Below are 17,013 nucleotides of genomic sequence, written 5' to 3' on the forward strand. Positions count from 1 at the left end.
TTTTTGTATACTTTGAAAGTTAATTCGCCATTCTCTTCTCTCCACTAAACCTAGACTAATGAAAAAAAATGCAGTGCATAAGGTGCTTTCCAGAAGGAAGAGCTTATAAAGATGATTTAGTAGGCCCTCACAATTGCTCTCCTGATTTTGCTCTTGTGTGGATAGATTTCCATTTGTAAACTACATCAGAAACAATGGCATCACAGACTTAGGTTTCCTTAAAATTAAAAAATGATAAAATTTTAAAATCCAAGTTGACAAGTCATGATTTTTGAAATAAAAAAATTACAAAATCATATGGCTATTTGATGTGCTTGGAAATACAGTTGAAAATTATGTGATGTCAGGTAACACTACAGGAGTTTCTTTGTAAGTTTTGTAAATCTTTTCATCTTAGCTTTTTAGGAGGCCTTTCATTGGGCAGGAAAAATTAATGGGCAAAGGAGATTAAATCATTGGTACGTATAATATTTAAGTTGAATCCAATGCATGAAGTAAAGTCAGATGGTGCTGAGCAATGTTCATTTCCAGAATTGGTATTAATTAATAGCACAGGTATAAAGCAGTTGCTCTTTGAAGAACTTCTTTATGATGACTTTCCAACTCACTCATGGACACTTTCATGTTTTGTTTTGTTTTCAATTATATTGTTAGGATGTTTACTCTGACTATAATGATTACAAATCCACATAAACAGTCTAACTAATAAAACATAATAATATAGATTATCTAAATAATACGATTTTGGTTTTGCGTGAATAGAATATTGCCTCTGATTCATTGTGAAGTTCTGAGTAATTGATTTCTTTCACCAGCCAGTTACTCCATTGGAAATTTTTCAGGGTTAATAACGTTGCTCTTCTTTACTGAGCTAAGTTTAATCTAAATCCTCTCGATCTCTGCACAGGTGTACACACTGAACAGTAGTTCTAGTATACCTGTGAAAAATTCCAACATTTCTCACATTAGAAGTAGAGTCCAGTCTAGAATCTCATACTTTAAACCAGTAAACCAGGAAGTTTTCCAGCTTTCCCACCATTTTCCCTTGGCAAAAGTCTTGCCAGAGCAAGAAAATAAATTAGAAGAAAACATAGTATGAACCTAAACTGATGTTAACTGTTGCCATGCATAGGTTAGGGCCCCTCTGGACTGGGATGCTTTGATTTGCACTACAGGCTGTAAGTATAAGGAGTTAAAGTTTTGGGTTAAGAGGATGTTTGGGAAAACAGGGGGAAAAAAAAACAAAAAGAAATAGTTGATTATGCCAAGTGACAATTTTCAATGGATATAATTTAAGGATGCCAATAGAAATATGAAAGTCAGACTTATAGATTAGCTTAAGGGGAAGTATACATGCTGATCTGTCTCCAATATATTTTCTACATATATATTCACATGTAAACAAAACCTAAAATTATGTATACTTATTATTTTTATCTTGATTCACTATGAATAATTTATAGATACTTTAATTTTATTTTAGTTTCAACAGGTTTTACTTTAAGGATTTTAATGTCTCTATTGATTTATATTGTTTACTCTGTTCTTGCACTTAACCTCCTAGGAAGTGACTCGAATCAAATAAATCATGCATCCATATTTGAAATTGACTCTTCAGAGATTATGATAAAACATGAATGTAGATCTTTGTATTATTAATTCTTTAAATGAGTACTAAATACTTTTTTAAATTATTGAGTTGAAAGATTAATTTTAATTTTCATTTATAGGATTTTAATTTTGGTTTTTAAGCAAATATATCATACAGGAAATCTGAGAAGACTACAATTTAATGAGATTTTCTCTCTTGAAGTATGATACCACTTCTTATATCTTATAGAGACATAAATAGTCAAATATTTCATACTCGGAAAGATCACAACATTTGAAATACACTAATAATTACAGGCCAATAATATCATTATTAAGGTATGACTTAACCACAATAATTTCATTTTAAATGCATATTTGGTGGATTTTGGTAATTTTTACAAAGCCATATCATTACAGTCACAATCATGATACAGAAGAGTTCATCAACCTAAAATACCTTTGCCTCTTTGCAGTTGAACCCTTCCCCAGACCTTAAATTTTGCATCTACTTTCTATAACTATAGTTTTTATTTTTGTATAATTTTATATAAGTGGAATCATATGGTATGTAATATTTCATGCTTGATTTCTTTCACTTCACATGGTGTTTTTAAGATTTGTCCATATTGATGCCTGTATAAATATTTTATTTCTTCTTATTGTTGACTTGTACTGCATAGTATGGGTATATCATAATTTGTTTATCCATTCAGCAATTAATATACTTATGGGTTGTTTTCAGTTTGGGGTTTTATGAGTATGGTGTTATAAATATTTGTGATTAAGATTTTTTGTGTGGTCTGTTTTCATTTCTCTTGTGTAAACAACTAAGAGCAGAACTGCTGGTCATATGGTAAATGTGGGATAAACCTTATAAAATAAGCAATACTATTTTCAAAGTCATTGTACCATTTAACATTGTCACCAATAATGTAAGTGAATTCTACCTACAAGTCCTCTCCAGTACTTGGCATTTTCACTCTTTTTAACATTAACCATTGTAGTAGATGTGTAGTTGTATCTCACATAATTTGAATTTACATTTCCCTGATGGCTAATGATGTTGAGCTTCTTTCATATACGTAGCATACATAAGATCATGCAATATTTACTGCTACATTGCTTTTTAAAAACTCCAGATTTCCAACAATATACAATGAAAGTGCATGACCTGATTAAAAATTATTTTAGTATTAAAAATAATAATGAAGATTATCTAGAAACAAAACTGTCTGCTCTATGTTATATAAAAATCATAATATCAAATTATATTATGATAGCAAATATCTAAAAATATCTATACAGTTTTATGAATGTTTTACAAGCATGTATTAAAAATTTTTAAAGGGCTTAGATTTTAAAAAGAAGTTAATGAATTTTAAAAAATAACTACTATAAAGAATTGGGAAAACTTCTTTAGTACTTAGATTTATTTTACAAATGGAAAGATTGAATAGGTTTTTTATAAGCCATTTTCCTAGAAAACCATATTTTACACTTAAGCTATCTTATCTAATAAAAACAATTTTATTGCTTATAAAGAATAGCATTAGTAGCAGTATTTTTTTTAAAAAAAAAAAAAAGGAGTCAAAAAGCTTTCTCTGTTAAGGGCCTATGAATATTCTGTAAATATTTTCAGCTTTGTGAGCAATATGGTCTCTGTTTTACAATTCAACTCTGACATGATAGTGTTAATGATATATTTTCTCAGAATCTTTAGAACATTCGTACTTATCATAACCAATCTTATTTTGTAGCTGTCATTAAATCTTTCCATTTAGCTCTATAACAATATGGTTCTTAAGTATTATTTAATATATTCCTCACATTTATATTTTGATTAGTATAATTAATATAATAGTTGAGCAACTGACAGTTAATTAGCAATTTCCAACAGTTCTTAAATTATGCCAGCCTAGGTTTGCCGACCAAAAAACTGAAGCTTCAAAGAAAAGGAAAAAGTATATTTGAAAGTAAGTGTGATAAATTCCTCAAGTTTATAACAATTTGGAAGACAACAACTGCAACAACGAAACAATATATTGTCTCCTTTGGGGTAAAAAACTACACAAGGCATCTTTATTGGTACATTTGTGTTATAACCCTTACTTTTCAAACCATATGTGTAAGATAAAACTTCCTCTTTACTTCAATGTCTACTTATCCAGTATCTACCATCTTATTTTGCGCTCAAATGGCTCATCTTCTATGTTCAAAATCCAAACATACTTGTGATAAAAAATATACAGACGACACCATTAGGATATGTCTTTTTTCTATTTTATTCTGTATAACTTAAATCATTATTAGTATGGGGATATCACCTAGGCTATTATGGAAATTAGAATTGCAAATTGAAGAATGATTCCTAGCATCATTCTCATAAAAAAAAATCAAATCTGAATTATGACATCAGTTTGCAGAATGACTTAATAGTGAATTACCAAATCCCATTTATTCAGAAACAGGTAATTTAGATTCAAACTAATTTAATTTAACTTAAACAGTGATGTATATGTGTTGATGAGCAGCACTATTGCAGAATACAAAGTACTTAAGCTCAATGGAATCTTTCTGTTTTTCAGGTTATTAGAAATTTTAATAGTACTTTTTTTCTTTTTTTACTGTCAAGATTCAACTGCATGGCATTACAAGTCATAAAGAATATATGTTGTCAAAATAAAATCTCACTTTAGAAACTGATGCAAGTCAACCGGGTAGCATGATTATTAGCATTCCAAAAGAAAAAAAAATTCCACTTTAATTACTAGATTATTGACATATTTATCATATAACACTGCTACTATGTGTCTCACAGTCACGATTAGAATTTTGAAAGATACCTGAATGCTAAAGTGGTTGGCATTCTTAAAACTAGAATGGTTTAAATTAAATTGAAACACCTTTCTTAAATACATAAATTGATCAAATAATATATTAAAATGGCAGAGTCTCTCAGTAGGCAAATTAAAGTCTGATTAACTGTGTATAATAATTTCCTACTCTGCTATGTCTATCATGTATCTGATAGAAAAAACAATCATTTTCTTGATTTCTAGAATTCCATTTGTAAGTACAAGATTTACAATGCTGTAAGAGTTAAACTTTTATAATACATTAACTCAGTAATAGGAAATAAATGAAAAAAAAAAACCAGTATAATACAAAAAACTAAATTAAAAATTCTCAACAAAGATGTTTATTTCTCAAACATCTTCATTAACATTAAAAAAATAATGGGGCCTTTGGATTTTGGCAGCAACAATGTTTTTAGAGTACAATTCATAATTTGTCTTTCAACTTAGGAATTATCACAATCTTTAACCACATACAGTCTTGATACCACCACAAGAACTGATTGTTTGTCATGTAATTCATACCAAAGTGGTTTAGCAAATAATAAAAGAATTAACTAAAAATAAATTTTAAATTTAGTAGAAACCGGACAGGAGATAGGTAAAAAACAAAACCATATTTTACAATACAAATTGTAATAAAACGTATAGTATTAAAAAGAGAAGCTACAAGTATTTTAATGAAAATGTAATACAAATACTAGTATTATTTCACTCAAGATCTTTACTATATAATAAAGCCAATTTATACAAATTTCCATTAATTTTTACTTTTATTCTAAGTCTACAGATATAGATACACACACTTATATATTTTCCACAGATATATATATGTAATATCCCATATTCATTGATATATATTTATAATATTCAATCCACTAGTAGCCAAAAGAATTTGAAATATTTACTTTTATATACTCAAATTGCATTTAAATTATTCGTATTTCATCAACTCTGACACTTCCAGAAAATCTACTACCTACCCAAAACAAAGTATGCAAGTGACAGTAGCTCCAAAGTCTCTAACGAGGAAATTTTCATAAATCAAACACATATCAATTATTACCAGCATTCTAATAACTAAGCAGTATAAAATTGTTCTCATCTATTTAAAATGTAAAATCTTATAGTGTGATCATAAAATATAGAATCACGAAGTGCTAGAGATAGTCAGGAAGCTACATGAATCTTCTATACAATATTTATGACTGTAATAAAGCCTCTGCTCAGTTTTGGAAGTGGAATGCTCACTATTAAGCCTGGCAAACCATTCTTTTGGACATCTCTATTCATTAGAAATTTTGCCTTAACTCGCACTATATTTCTCTATTATATCTACTGATTTTTAATTCCACTCTAGGGTTCCATAGAGATAGTTAAAGTTCTATTCCATATAAAAGTTCCAACTTATTAAACCTTATTCATATGATAAAATTCTCACTTGGTTTACCTTTTCTGGATATATCCCAGTTTGTCTATGTCCCTGTTAAGGGGCAACTAGTACTGGATGCCTTCTATTTGCTTATGATACAATGGAATTAAGCAGGTTTTTGAGAAAAGATCATGGACTATATTTGTGGACATATTAGGTTTTGAAATGCCTATCACACAATCAAGTGGGCATACCAAGAAGGTAGCTGGATATGCATGTCTAGTGTTTATAAAAGAGGCCTGGGTGAGTTGAGGTATAAATTTGAAAATCACAGTTCTCTAGTGCCCTGGAGATGTCCATCTTAGAGATTTTCAACATCCTTTCTAGCACTGGAGTCACTGGGCCCGATAGACTGGGGCCTGGCCTTCCCTTGTATACAGTACTTTTCAGAGCGGCCAATAACCTTAGGTCCAAGAATTTCAAATTATCTCCATAAGTATATTTAAAAGAATAGGGAAAATATGAGCGATGTGAAAAGGACTCAAAAAGCATTTAAAATTAAAGTAGATGAAATAAAAAGAGTGGATGGATATATGAATAGACAAATTAGCATAATGGAAGACTAGATTGAGGAGGAAGAAAAGAAATAGAATATTAAAAAAAAAAACTAAGATAAGACAAATAGAAATGTAATCAGACAAATAATAATCTAAGAAAGAGAAAGAAAAATGTAATGGAAGAAGTATCTGAAGGCATAATGGAGACACGTTTTCTTGAATTATAATATATAAACATTTTATATATATATGAATGACTGAGAATCCCATATGTAGACACATTAGAGTAAAATTTAAAAATATGAAATGTTAAACAAAAATTCTTAAATGAAAGGAGAGAGAAAACTTCAGAGAACGAGTATATCACATAAGTAATAAGAATATTACAAAATAATGTGGCATTAATTTCATTATTTAAGTCTGAGTTGATACCTTATTAATAAAATAAATATTTAGTCTATAATCTAGCCAGGAATTACTTTACAATTTATTTACATTTGAAAGCCATTTCAGTTTCAGATGTCTAATTTGGTGACAATCAAGAGTTTTACATTTAAGAAATATTAACTATAGCTAACACTGAGAACTTACTATACACTTTGTTTGGCAGGTATTATCTTTCTAACCTGCAAAACTGCCCCAAAACAGTGTGGTAGACAGAATTCTAAGATAGCTTCCAAGATTCCCAGTCCCTGGTGGACATACCCTGCATACTCCTTCCCTCAAATCTGTGAAAATGATGGAAAAGTCACTGCTTTGCTTAGAAAACATGGTGGATTTCACCCCACTCCTTCTGAACTTGAGGAGTTCCTTTGTTTGCTCTTTAGGCCAGAAGTAGAGGGCCTCTTCTGCATCTCACTTTTTCTTGAGTTCAGGCTGTCTTGAGGTCAGGCTAGGGAATTCCAGGAGAAAAAAGCCTAAGCGGTGCTTTGAATTCTGGCATTCTTCTCCAAGCTGCCTACTGCTTCTAAGAGCTCTCTAATGACTATATCAAGCATTCTGTCAAGATGTTTTGGGTTGTTTTGAGTGAAAGAGAAAGCTTGCCGTGTGTTTATTCCGTCTCACCTCTCACCCAGGAATGGAATGCAGGACTGGCCCAGCAGATAGTCTTTTATTTAAAAGGCGTTTTTTTTAAAATAAAGTTTCATAAGTACTTCAGAATATGTCAATTCTGTCATTGTATGCTATGTTCTCCCTCATATATTTATGAACATAATTATGATTGATGTGCTATGTTCATCTATTTTTACCTTAGTGATATCAAGATATTCCTTCTTATTCTATTAGCTAATGAGAGAGTTAAACGTGGGTTAAAGTCTATGCAATGATAACTGTGAATTTGTCTACACATACACACATATAGGCAAATGCCAGAGACTTCACAGACTTTCTTAAGTCATTAATGAGAGAACTAGCAAAGTATTAAGGACGATTCAAAAAATGCAAAATAAAATTACAGAGAGAGAAGTATCCATAAAAAGATAAATTTGCATAGAAGGAAGCGTTTATACTGGTGTGAAGAAAAAACATTTGAATAAGATTGCTAACTTAAATATAAAATTTCTGATACTTCTATGTCAATAAAACTGTAGGGCCTATCTTTTCTCCTAGACTGAAATCATCTGTATTTCTATTGGACAAAATTCATTTGCACTACTGTTAGTCAAGAATCTTTTGCACTACTATCAGACAAATATCATTTGTATCTTTCATTTTTTACAGGTTAAATATCTATACTTAAAGAACTATAGATGATTACAAACAAGAACAAATCATCAAAGGTACACATCCCTACGGAATTAGACAATTCCTTGGGGAATCTGCTTTACAACACCTAGCATAATACTGAATAGTTAGACAGAAATCACTTTTGCCAATTCCAAGTTTTGGACATTTTTATTAACTGTCTCCCTACAAATCATAAATCATCTCCCAAAAGTATTCTTGAGCCCTGCCTCCCAAGCTGATTTCATGGTGTCTTCGCCTAATTCACCTGCATGGGTGCAGAAAGACTTGCTCATCAACATAAGTACAATTTTTTTATAGGTTCATCGGCAAATGGAAAGCCATTCGGTATTAAGCCACTACTAAATCAAGAAAATTAATTTCTGTCCTGAGATTCTTTAAAGTATCTAGGATTAGATATTCAATAGCTTCTATTGCTCCGAAGACATTTTAGCTGATTTTACTTGCTCTTCTATACTGAGGCTAGGAAACCAAATCCAAGAAATTCATCTCTACCAATTCTGTCTCCAACCCAACATGTGAGTGAATCACTTTTTCCAAAGTGCCTAAATCCGCTAAGGATCCTGACTCTCTAGGAACTGACCTTGCCTACTACATGTAAAACTGAGACCCTATAAGACACAGAACAATTATCAGACAAGTCTTCCCAGAGAGCTGTTTAGGTAATGGTTTCACATATGAATGCAATACTTTTTTCCTTAATGGTGGGCTTGACATACCTAATGAAATTAAGTTATCCTCAGATTTAACATCCAAGGAAAGGCTTTGATTAGATAATCTACTTATCTAATTACATCCAGTAAAAATGAGAATATGCACATTAATACAGATGAACTGCAATAAACCTGCAGACTCAGAAGTGTGAAAATAAATGTTTGTTGTAAGCCAAGAAAGACAGAGAAGTAAAAACTAGACAAATGAAAAGAAGAACAACAATAAAGGAAAGAGCACATCTTAAAGCCCAGAGTAGAGTAAAAGCCTGATACTTTCAAAGAACTGAAGGACGTATGGTATTATTAGGTTGAAGAGCTCAAAAGGAGGCGTAGCAAGACATGAGGCCAAACTCATGGACAAGACTAGATTTTGTTAGGGTTTTATAAGCCATCTTAAGCAGTTTGAACTTGATCATAGGATTATAAGATGCCTTTGAAAGTATTAAGAAGAGAGTGTGAACTGATTCGATTTGCATATTAGAAATACAATACTGACTGCAGCGTGGAGAAAGGACTGAAGGAAAACAATGCTTAGGGCAGAAGAGTCACGTGGTACTACAGTAGCCCAGGAAGAATGTGATAGTGGTCTAAACTAGCTTGGCAGTAGGTGGTTGGAAAATAAATCAATGGATTCACCAGATATTTAAAAGACAAAAAATGAAATACTGTCAGTCGGATTAATGAAATGTGTGTGTGTTGTGCGCCTGTCTACTAAAGAACAGATTGAGGACAACAATCAAAACCCAAGTCTGTGGTTTGAGCAAAAAGGTGCGGGTCGTGCCACGTCCTGAGATGAGCAGTGCTGGGTAAGTAGGTGTCTGAGATACACGGGAACTGACAAGCAATGTCTAGGCTGGTAACACTGATTTGTAAATAATGTGCATATGCAGTGACCTTTGAAACCATCATAGTAAATGAGACCAAAACAGAGTGTTTGTTGTCTAAGAGCGGAATGTCCAGGACATAGCCCTGAGGGACACAGGGATTTAAGGGATAATAGAAAAAATATTTTTAAAGTAAATAAAACTTGGTGAGAATGGAGGAAGAAAAAGCAGGACAATATGGTGGCATAGGGAACAAATAATGCCGCTGACAGGTCAACTAAGGCCAACGCAAGAAAATGAAAATAGTGTCTGTAAGGTATCTATGACCGATGCCTTAGTGGTTTCAAAGGAGCTGCCTGGGTAGAAATCAGACTGCAGTAGAATGAGGAATAAACTATAAATTCTCTGAGAACATGGATGTAACTATATATTTCTTCCTAATATGCAGTGCAGTTCCTCAATGCACGAGGCATACAATTAATATTCATTGACTTGAAAGTAAAAGATGGTGCAAAAAAATTTTTTTTTTTAATTCTGAAATAGTCCTAGAAAAGAAAATTCCTTTCTTTGTGTGGGCATTTTGAAATTCTTTGATCATTTAGACAGGTCTATCACACTATGTGTGAAATAACAGTAAATTTCTGTAAAAAAGTTCTGTAAGAGTAGTAACATCCTCTCTCAGAATATGTCAGTATGTCATCTTGCAGATGACAGTCTTATTAAGTTGGCTTTCTTAAACGTCTTATTTCTTTTTTAAATGTCAAATTAAAAAAATAATAAACACAACTTAGATTTAAATTTCATAAAATGCTTTCCAATCTAACGATTGTCCAAATTTTGTTTCTAAAATGTATACCTGATGATTAACTCTGCAAACACTTTATCATTTGTTTCTAAAGAAACTTTCCAGCCACACATCCTCACCACTTTCCACCACTACCCACGCACACCACCACCCCAATCATCCTATACCATTGGTTTTCTATTGTGCAACCAGTTTTCCAGCCATTAAAATTCTATATTGCTCCTTGACGAAAATTCTTCATAATTCTGAAAACTCACTATGATTTAGAATCCTCTCATGCATCATGTCCCTTTGCTGAACTCCTACTCATCCTTCAAAATCTTACTTCAATATAACCCTCTCAGAGAAACTTTCCTACTTCAGTGTTACCTCTGTAATAGTCACAGAGGTGAATATATAATATCTAGACTCTCCAATTCATAGGTACCATTCACACCCATGAATGTGAGCCAAAGTGAAAGGCTCACAGACATTTTTATGACCTACACAAAACCAAAATATGTCTGTGAGACCTATATAAAGAATCTGAGTCTTTTCCATTTTCTCTCTCGAATGACTAAATTAGGATGCTATAAACCCAACTAAAATAGAATAAACTACTTAACAAGTGAAACAGAAACTAGAGACAGAGAAAGACCCATTACACTAGCAATTAAATAATTATTTGCATAACGCTGTCTAAAGAATGTCAAGGGATACAGTTTTAGATATGATGATCAGAGGAGAGGATGCTGAGTTCCTGAAGCTTCCAAAGGTATTTCCTCGGGATGCCAGTTTTCTAAGCCTATAATGTCTCTTTTTTCACTTTAAAACTAAGCTGGATTTTTAAAATCTACAACTGAAAGAATGACGAGGAATACATTTTATGAGCTACATGATGGCAGAGACTACTTTCTACACTATTTGTATACTATTTTATCCTCTGGAAGAGTGTCCTGTACGTGATTGAAACTCAATAAATATCTCCTTGAAAATGTAGCCAAAAAATTTGTAAAAATGTTCAATACCTGCCATTTTTGTAAGAAACACTACTTTATATTAGCCACTGATGAATGAAATACAGAAGATACTTAGTATATTACAACCATTACTATGCTTTTTTATTTTGTAGATTTCATTATTTGTAGAAATTTACAAGATTTATTATCATGCTAGAATGTTTTATCCCACTAGCAAGACTGGACTAAAAGGAGCAGAGAAAAAAATTCTCAAAACACACGTAGAGTTGGGAAGAGCTTATGATCCCACCAGTCAAAGTGGAAAACCTTGTAATTCATGTGTCATAGAGTGGCGTACCAAGAAGACAATGCCTCAGGAGTGGAAAGATCAACTCAAGACTAAACGCTGCTTTGTTCCTGCCTAACAGATCACAAAAATAAGCCTTGAAAAGGTCAAAAACTTTCTAAGTGAATTAACTCCATCCTAGAACAAAGCTAAAATCTCTTTATCAATGTTGACAGGACTCTAGCACCCAAAAAAGGTAAAATTCAGAGTGCCTGGTATTTAATCAAAATATGATCCATAAAAAGAAGCAGAATAAAACAACAGAAACTCAGAAATTACATAAAATGCTGCAAAATTTGTTGACAGGATATTAAAAGTTATAAAAATTGTAATGTATATGTTCAAGAAGGCAGAAAAGCATGGAGTATGTGAAATAGAGACATGGAAGATTTTTTTTAAATAAAAAATCTCAAGATAAAAAATACGTGAGATAAAAAATACACTAGATGGGATTAATATTAGATTAAACACTATAAAAGAAGAGCTTAGAGAACTTGAAGATATAGGAAGAGAAAATATGCAAAATGAAAGAGAGAGAAAAAAATAATAATTAATTAAAAAACAAAAACAGAGCATTAATGAGCCAAGGAACAATTTCAATTTCATTTTCTACTGCTGTGCTAACCAATTACCACAAACTTAGTGGTGTAAGCAATACATATTTAGTATCTTACAGTTCTATATGTTAGAAATCTGACAGAGGTTTTACTGGACTAAAATCAAGGTGTCAGCAGGGCTGTCTTTTTTGTTTTAGAGGCTCTAGGAAGGAATCATGACTTTTCTAACTTCTGGAGAATATAATCTTTGGCCAGAGGCTCTCTTTCCCCATATCAAAAGCCAGCAGTGATGCTTCTCTCTGGCTATTCCTCTGTAGGTACATTTTCCTCTGACCCTGAACTCTGCTATGAAAGGTTATTTTTAAGGACTCATGTAATTAGGTTGGATCCACTCCTATATTCCCGGATAATCATTTTAAGGTCCTACCCTTAATCACATCTTCAAAGTCCCCTTTTTCATGTAACATAATATAGCCACAGGTACCAGAGATTAGGATGCAATGGCCTTTTTGGAGCCATTATTCTGTCCAACATAATAAGCCATAAAAATAAGTCTCAATAAATTTTAAAGAATTCAAATAATTCAAAATATTTTCTGTGACCATACTGGAATTAAATTAGAGAATAGTGACAGAAACGTTTCTAAAAATTCTCCAAATAGTTGGAAATTAAATATCCCACTTCTAAATATCCATTGATCATGGAAAAAATCAAAAAGGAAATTAGAAAACTTTAAGAAACTGGAAAAAGAAGAGCAAATTAATCTCAAAGTAAGCAAAAGAAAGGGAATAAAGAACAGAAATTATTGATATCAAGTAATAATTAAAAAGAAACAAATTACCAGTATCAGGAATGAAAGAGATGATATCACCGGACAATATGTGATTATTATTAACAATCTTTTGCCAATAAATTCTACAAATTAGGTGAAATGGGGAAGACACAAATGAGACACCGAACAGAGAGCTCACTCAAGAAGAAACAGACAACCAGAAAAGCAATAAGTATATTTTTAAAAATTAAATTTGCGGTTAAAACCTTCCCACAAAGAAAATTCACTGTCGAATTCTACCACAAATTTAAGAAATAAATAATATCGATTTTACACAAATTCTTTCAGAAAATTACAGAAGAAGGACTACTTCCTAATTTATTTTACAAGGCCAGTAGTACTGTAATACCAAAGCAAAAAGGATTACAAGAATAGAAAACTACAGACTAATAACCCTCAATGAGATAGTTATAAAAATTCTTAGAAAAATTTTAACAAATCGAATCCAACAATATGTAAAAGAAATAATACAAAATGACCAAGTGGAGCTCCCTGAATAGAAAGATTGGTTAAACATTCAAAAATTCAATGAATGTAATTCAATGCTACTAGCAAATAAATCTCAATGGAAATAATTTTACTATTTTATGTTTAATAATTGAAAGTTTATTATAGTCGTATAAATAAACACACATACTACTGTACCTTAATATAATATAGTCCTCATAATGATATTAATCAAAGAGTAGAAATTAGGCCTAACTATCTTAACCATCACAGTTATTTTCCACATTTTATTATTTGGGGATAGTGGAATATTTCAACTTTATTACACAAATTCTGGTTTGATATCAAACCAGGTCCTTAAAAAAAAAATCCAATTTAGAAAGTTAATTTCTAACCATTAAATGTTCATGACTATTCAAAAGTTGTTTGTTTAAAAATAAAATAAAAGATCACCAAGAAATAAAAGCATAAAACAATTAAAAATATAACAACTATATCAATTTTAATTACTATTTGATAAGCTCTATAGATGAATGATGTCATCTTCATTCATAATCTGAATAAAACCAAGTGAAATCTAATTAATATTTCTATATTAATCTTAGAAAATAAAATGATACATCTAGCATCCTCAATGTCAAAAAAATTTTAAACTATATGGATCTATTTCTGGCATTTTCTAGCTAAATAAGCATTTAAATCAACCAGTATACAATGAAGATATAAATTTCCCAAATTAATTTTCATTACTATTAATTAGTAGTAATTTATACTAATATTTCTTGAACAGTTAAGTAATTTCCTCAGATGTCAAATAAACTTTATAAAGAGAAAGAATATTTTCAGTAAACATATGATTTCTAGAAACCAGTTCTCCCACAAATCATGTAGAAATCAATATAAATAAAACATTCATACATTCCTAGTCACAGATCATAAGCTGTCATTCAGTAATATAAAAAAGAAAGAATGATCTGTAAATTTTAAAAAGATTTTAAAACAAACTGGCCTACCACAGGGCTTGGCACATACGAGTTATTCAACAAACTAATTTGAATTCAATCTAATCAAACCATCAATTATGAAAGAATGAATGAACAAATCCCAACATTATAAAATATAGGCTTTTCTTTCATAAAAGCATAAATTAAGGGCACGAATCATGAGAATTTTAAGATACAAGGAACATCCTAAACATTTCTTAGCAATAAATCTGAAGCCTTTAGCAGCCTATCACTAAACACAGAAAAAATGAAACATACAATAGACACACAGACAGACAGACACACACACACACACACACACACACACACCAGATAAAGATATCAACAATAAGATGTAGTGGGCCTTAAAGAACTGTTAAGTACTGCTAATCCTAAATTTTCAATGAAAATTTAAATTACATTCAGTATATAAAAAAGCAAAAATGAGATTACTAAACACAGCAAATAATTTCAATTTGAGTTTTAAGAAAAGAATATCTACTTAACCCTCAATTAAAGAAAACAATCAGAAAACCCATATAATCTAGTTATTTCAAATTTGACACATTTTTACAAGACAATTTCATTAAACATTAGTATATTCTTTGGTTGATTGAATATTATTTGCACGGTTTATTATGGAGACATTAAATCATCACAAACATTCATGTAACTCTTTTTATCAAGGATCAATACATGTTTTCATATTGTTCAAAATATAAAACTCTATATCATCACTTTGAAAGAAACTATATTCTTTTGTAAGAAAATACTCAAAGGTCACTAGATTTAATACTGTTAACACTTACCTGTATTTTAATAGGCCAGGAAAAGTTGCTGACGTACACATAGAATGTAATGTTAGGATTGCTTCTAAAGTTAAATTTTTCATAGGAAAAACTATCTCTGTATTCCTTTATATTAGTCTTGGAAACTATAGGGGTCTCCTCTCCAGATATTGTTCCAGCTAAAATGTAAATAATAACAACAAAATTAAATAATTCACATTAAGAAACAGGGATGTTTATGAACTTAAAAACATATATTATACTCACTTATTTTTATAACTGTAGTTACAAGAACATAATTATCAAAATAAATGCATGCTTACAATTTAAAATGACAGAAAAAATAAGATTTGTCATAAATATGATGAAATAGATTTAGTATAAAAATTACTTTTTTTAAATGATACCATTGATTAAGTGCTATGTACTAGGCACTGGCTTAGAGACTATATATTCGTTTTTAATAACAGTTTTATTCCAGAGGTGTTCCATCCCTATTTTTCAAATTGAAACTTGAGCTCCAGAAAGATTAAAGCCCTTGCCTCAAGTTTATAGCTACCGAGTAGTAAATTCTTCTTTGGAACTCAGGTATATGTGGCTCCAGACACTGAGTTCTTTCTACTTACAACTCCTCAGAGCCTTTTACAATAAATCAGGCCATAGTTCACATGTCTCAATTAAATTAAAAAATGGAGAAGAAATCAATTTATTTTTCATACCACAAATTAAACCATCACTACTTTGAATAAATTGGGAGGAAGTTATAATTTAAAACATGAACTAAATGCTCAATTCGTTAAACAAAAACTGGGTACTCAATATTTACTGAAATTAACTAAATGAAATAAAGCATTTCCAACAATCTTACCAAGCCCTGCCCCTTAACATACAGTAAAAATAATTACAATTAGTATACTAAGCAACCAAATTAATTTCTAACTGATCATTCCTCCAAAATTGCCTTGGATGCTTTTGTAAAAATAAAGATCTGCCTCCAACTCCCAACCTAATAAAGATTTCAGACATTTGGTTCTGGGTATCTGAAAGCTACAAATGATTTCTTACATACTAAAATCAATGTTCTAAAGTGATTACAGAGGTTTTATATATTTTTGTTGACAAATTTTAAAAGTCTTGTAGAGTCCATTTATTACACAGGATTAAATTTCTAATTAATAGTACAAGTTATCATGAATTATTAATTGATGAAACTCATGGTTCCAAGATTTTACTATATGTTTGCACTATATTAACAAAATATTTATGTGTTTGCTTGAATTTTGCATTTTTTTCATATGTAATGTAGGTTCTGGAAGCTAATGACCTCAATACTCTTGAATTCCATGTTTCCATGATTCAACATATTAAAATAGCACGACTTAATTTTCAGAAATCAAATATGAAATACTTTCTTCAATAAAAAGTTTCCAGCACTTTTATGCAACAGTACATCTTTGATATAGAAAAGAGAAAGCAAAAGAATTTTCTAAGATTCTTAGAATCTTAGATGTAAATATAAAAAATGTGAGCATACTTTGTCATAATCCAGCATACATATTTGTTTCTTCTTATAGTTTTTTTTAGAAATCAACAATTTCAACTTATAAACATTATTATAGAAAAAATATTAAATGTAGGGGTTTTTTTTTAATTCTCT

The 17,013-nt window shown here is 30.8% G+C and overlaps 1 protein-coding gene across 1 annotated transcript in view; it reads right to left on the reverse strand.

Annotated features, from left to right (window-relative positions):
- The window catches only part of ATRNL1 (attractin like 1), a 548,298-nt gene that overhangs the window by 330,432 nt on the left and 200,853 nt on the right, over positions 1-17,013 (reverse strand). The window contains exon 24 of the mRNA XM_006920939.3: positions 15,378-15,535. Within this exon, the coding sequence (XP_006921001.2) occupies positions 15,378-15,535 (158 nt within the window). The remainder of the gene's footprint in view (positions 1-15,377; positions 15,536-17,013) is intronic.

Source organism: Pteropus alecto, unplaced genomic scaffold, assembly GCF_000325575.1.
Source record: "Pteropus alecto unplaced genomic scaffold, ASM32557v1 scaffold177, whole genome shotgun sequence".
Lineage (NCBI taxonomy): Eukaryota > Metazoa > Chordata > Mammalia > Chiroptera > Pteropodidae > Pteropus > Pteropus alecto.